A 3,658-nucleotide genomic window follows, 5' to 3' on the forward strand; every position below is an offset into this window, starting at 1 on the left:
CGTTTAGATTGAATGGTAATTTATAATCAGTCACAAGAACGTCGAATCTGAATCACTTGAAAAAAACACGGGGGTGCTTAACTTTTTTCCAGGTGTATATATATATTTTTACAAATAATTATATATAATGTCATAAAAGTTAGACTTATTTTTTTCCATTCGTTTTGTTACTGTTCTAACTTGAATGACATTTTAATGAAAAATAATTTCATGAAAACTATGTCACATAAGTGTTGAGCTTTCCTGAAAACTACAAGCACCAACAGAATTTTAATCAACCATAACAAAATCAGAAATCAATACCTTTCCTCAAACTACACTTAACGGATAATGAAGGACATTTCCAAATGAGCAATCATTTGTCAGCTCTTTATAGAATGAAAACCAGATAAGAAAAATGACAAGCTGATTTCTGGGAACTGTAGCAAAACATCCAAATTCCCGAAGCTGACATTTTGAGCTCCTGATTATTAAACAACAGTTATATCCAAAACCCAGTGACCATAAAGATAAGAATTTTATGTGACAACAGAAGTGACACGTGTATGTAAACGTATATCACTACTTGCAATATGTCGTGCATTAATTAAGCAAAAAATATGGCATGTAAGAGCTTAAACATTCAAAATTGAGTCCTTCCATGACATAGAATTAGGCTGAAAATTAGATTAAAAGCTGTTTTTCATGACAAGTTTTACAGATCAGTAACTTCTGGCAGTGGATAATTATTCAAACTGTGGTTAGTGACAACAAGCATATAGAAAATAAATAAAATCACACTCACTGTTTTCTGAACAGATATGATGTATATAGCAATATATATAAAATGTTTTAAAACATTATCAAAACTTTAATCTTAGAGTTTCTTTATCCAATTTTATTTGCACTTCAGTAGGAAGAAGAGGATCGTATTCACAGAACAACAACTAAAAATTATTGTCTCTGAATGTATACATACACAGTTATAGAAAAAATTAGTTAATGAACATTATTAGTTTTTCATACAGCATATAAAGTGATTAATTCACTGGTGATAATTCTTTAATAATAACATGTGGAAAATTTGTGTATTTTTATCAACTTCACATATTACACACTGCATATTTTCTGCACATATAGAAGCACTAGTACGTTATATTAACTATGAACAAACATTTTCTTACCCTTGTCTTCATTTTGGCATTCTCTTCTTTCAAAGTTTGCAGCTGTTTCTTCCATTCTTCCACATTTGTTGTGCTTTCTTGCAGTGCACCAGCTAACCGCACATTATTATTTTTTAGAGTCTGTAGTTCAATTTCCCACTTCTTGGCATTAGCCGAACTGTGTAGCGGAAGGTTTATGGTTTGAAATCTTTCTTAATATATTTGCATAGCTTGTAAGTATTGCAAGAAAATTTAAACCTCTTAATCAACAAGTTCTAAAATTGTTGTTTATGACTCACAACGTGGGTAAATTAATATGGACTTTTCTCTACATTAAAATACTTTTATAGCAGCTTTCAGCCCTCTTACTGGAGCCTTCATCGGGCAACAATGAAGGCTCCAGTAAGAGGGCCAAAAGCTCGCAATATAAGTATTTTAACATAGAGAAAAAGTCTGTTTATAATTCTACACAAAGTTCTAAAATTCTTGGATAAAATTTTAACTGTGCTATTTCAAGATAAATCCTTATCTTATGGTATACAACACCTTATGCCCATGATGCATGATCTAATGATTGGTAATTTGTGTGACATTATATCACAATAAGAAAAACAATTTTATTTAACAAGTCCTTCTTTACTGATCTGACAATACAAGGTTCCATTATGAAGAAAATAATAATGTCTCAACTGTATGTACACCTTGCGTGTGCCTCTGCACCACATGCCACTGCCAATGAGGCCTTTCTGTTCAACACCAAAGCTTTTCAGATGACTAGGAATGCTGAAATTTAACTACTATTCTTAGAATAAAATTAAAAAACATATTACCCAACTTTGTAATCTGCTTTGTGTCATTCCTTAAAAAGACTTGGAGGAATTAAAAATAAATAAATTTACAGCATAAAAATAAGGTGAAGCTATACTAGACATTTGTTTTGTGTCTTGAAACATAAATGCAAAAGTGAAAAGATGTAATATTTGAACATAAGAAGTTCAGGTACATGCTGAACAAGTTCAGATATCAAACTACTGAGCAATTAATGAAAGGAATGTTTACACTAGTCATGTGTGAAGTAAATGACAGAAGTATGATATAAGAAGTGTCTATAATTTACATTTACAGGAAGACATTCTGGTGATTTAATGATTATTTTTTCTTCTATAGTATTTTTTGCTGCTTGCATCTTGGTGTAAAGTAACTGTGAACACTGTCATCATTATCAGTGTACGTAGACAAAATATCTAAGCAATTTAGAAACAGCTGCAAAGAAATTTTAGACAATGATGTGCTAACTTCCAGCAGAATAATAAAATTCCACTTACAGTATGTTAATGGCCAAAGTTTATGATATTAGCAATACTTGTACAGATTGAAAAATATATATATAAAAAAGATAAGTGTTCTATGATGACCATTCCTAAGTGTAATAATATGGCACACAACGATGTTCAATTTTGATAAAATAGTGTAAAAAAAAGAAAAGACTAACATCTGTGTACACCATCTAGCTTTCCCATCTAGTAACCTGAAATTCCATAAGTGCCTTTCACTAGAGTTATGAGAAAGTTTTCTCAAGTTACACAAAACCTACTTATAGAAACTAAATTTCTTACAAAATAATCTGTGGATACTTTTAGCTGTAAATAGATATATTATCAATGTTTAACAATATAACGTTTTTCATGGTAAAAAAAAACAACAACAACACATTATTTAACTGAGGAAACTCAGAGGAACTTAGGAGTAATAAGCCTGATCAGAACACAACCATTATTCTAGTGGGGATGTGAGAAGTGACAAATAACTAACAGCAAATTGTTTTACATTGTTTATATATCTTTTGTGTGCTATTTTGTAAGAATATAAATAATATCTGTTCCTTGTACATAAATCACCAGTAGTAAGCTGTTCCAGCTAGAGGAGTAAAAACCAAATAAACTCTCTATTTCTCTTTAGCAACAATCACAGGTTGTAGTGTGCCACAAAGCCAATAAATCAAGTTCAGAGTATTCAACCTGAATCAAACAGTTGATTTTCAACAAAACACAACTCACTTTTATTTGAATTTCAAGAAGTTTCATGTATACACTATTGGCAAAAGCAGTATTTTATTTGAAAACATAAAATGATTAGGGTAACACTTGATTCATAGTCAATTACAATAATGAATATAATCTATACAAATTACGAAATCTTCATACATTGTGTAAGAAAAAAACTGTGAATATTTATCTACCAAAGACTATAACGGATTTGTTATTATATATTTAATATCGACATTTGTTTAGATTGAATTTATATTTGAAACATACATAGCTTATACTGTTGGTGAATAATGAAGGACAAAGCTAGCTAGCTCCCCGTTAAGCGAATCGTACCTAACCCTCTATGATGTCGAAGAAGTTCCAGACTAGAAAGAATACTTTATATTGCTTGTAAGTTTGTCAAAGTTTTGTTTATAAATCATAGTGTGCAATAACTATTTGTAATAACTGTTATTGTAAACTGTATTG

At 30.4% G+C, this 3,658-nt stretch overlaps 1 protein-coding gene across 1 annotated transcript in view; it reads right to left on the reverse strand.

Annotated features, from left to right (window-relative positions):
- LOC106464437 (homer protein homolog 2-like) overlaps positions 1-3,658 on the reverse strand; it is a 34,670-nt gene that overhangs the window by 10,503 nt on the left and 20,509 nt on the right. Inside the window, exon 4 of the mRNA XM_013924578.2 lies at positions 1,164-1,320. Coding sequence (XP_013780032.1) covers positions 1,164-1,320 — 157 coding nt within the window. The remainder of the gene's footprint in view (positions 1-1,163; positions 1,321-3,658) is intronic.

Source organism: Limulus polyphemus, unplaced genomic scaffold (assembly GCF_000517525.1).
Source record: "Limulus polyphemus unplaced genomic scaffold, Limulus_polyphemus-2.1.2 Scaffold1653, whole genome shotgun sequence".
Taxonomy (NCBI): Eukaryota; Metazoa; Arthropoda; class Merostomata; order Xiphosura; family Limulidae; genus Limulus; species Limulus polyphemus.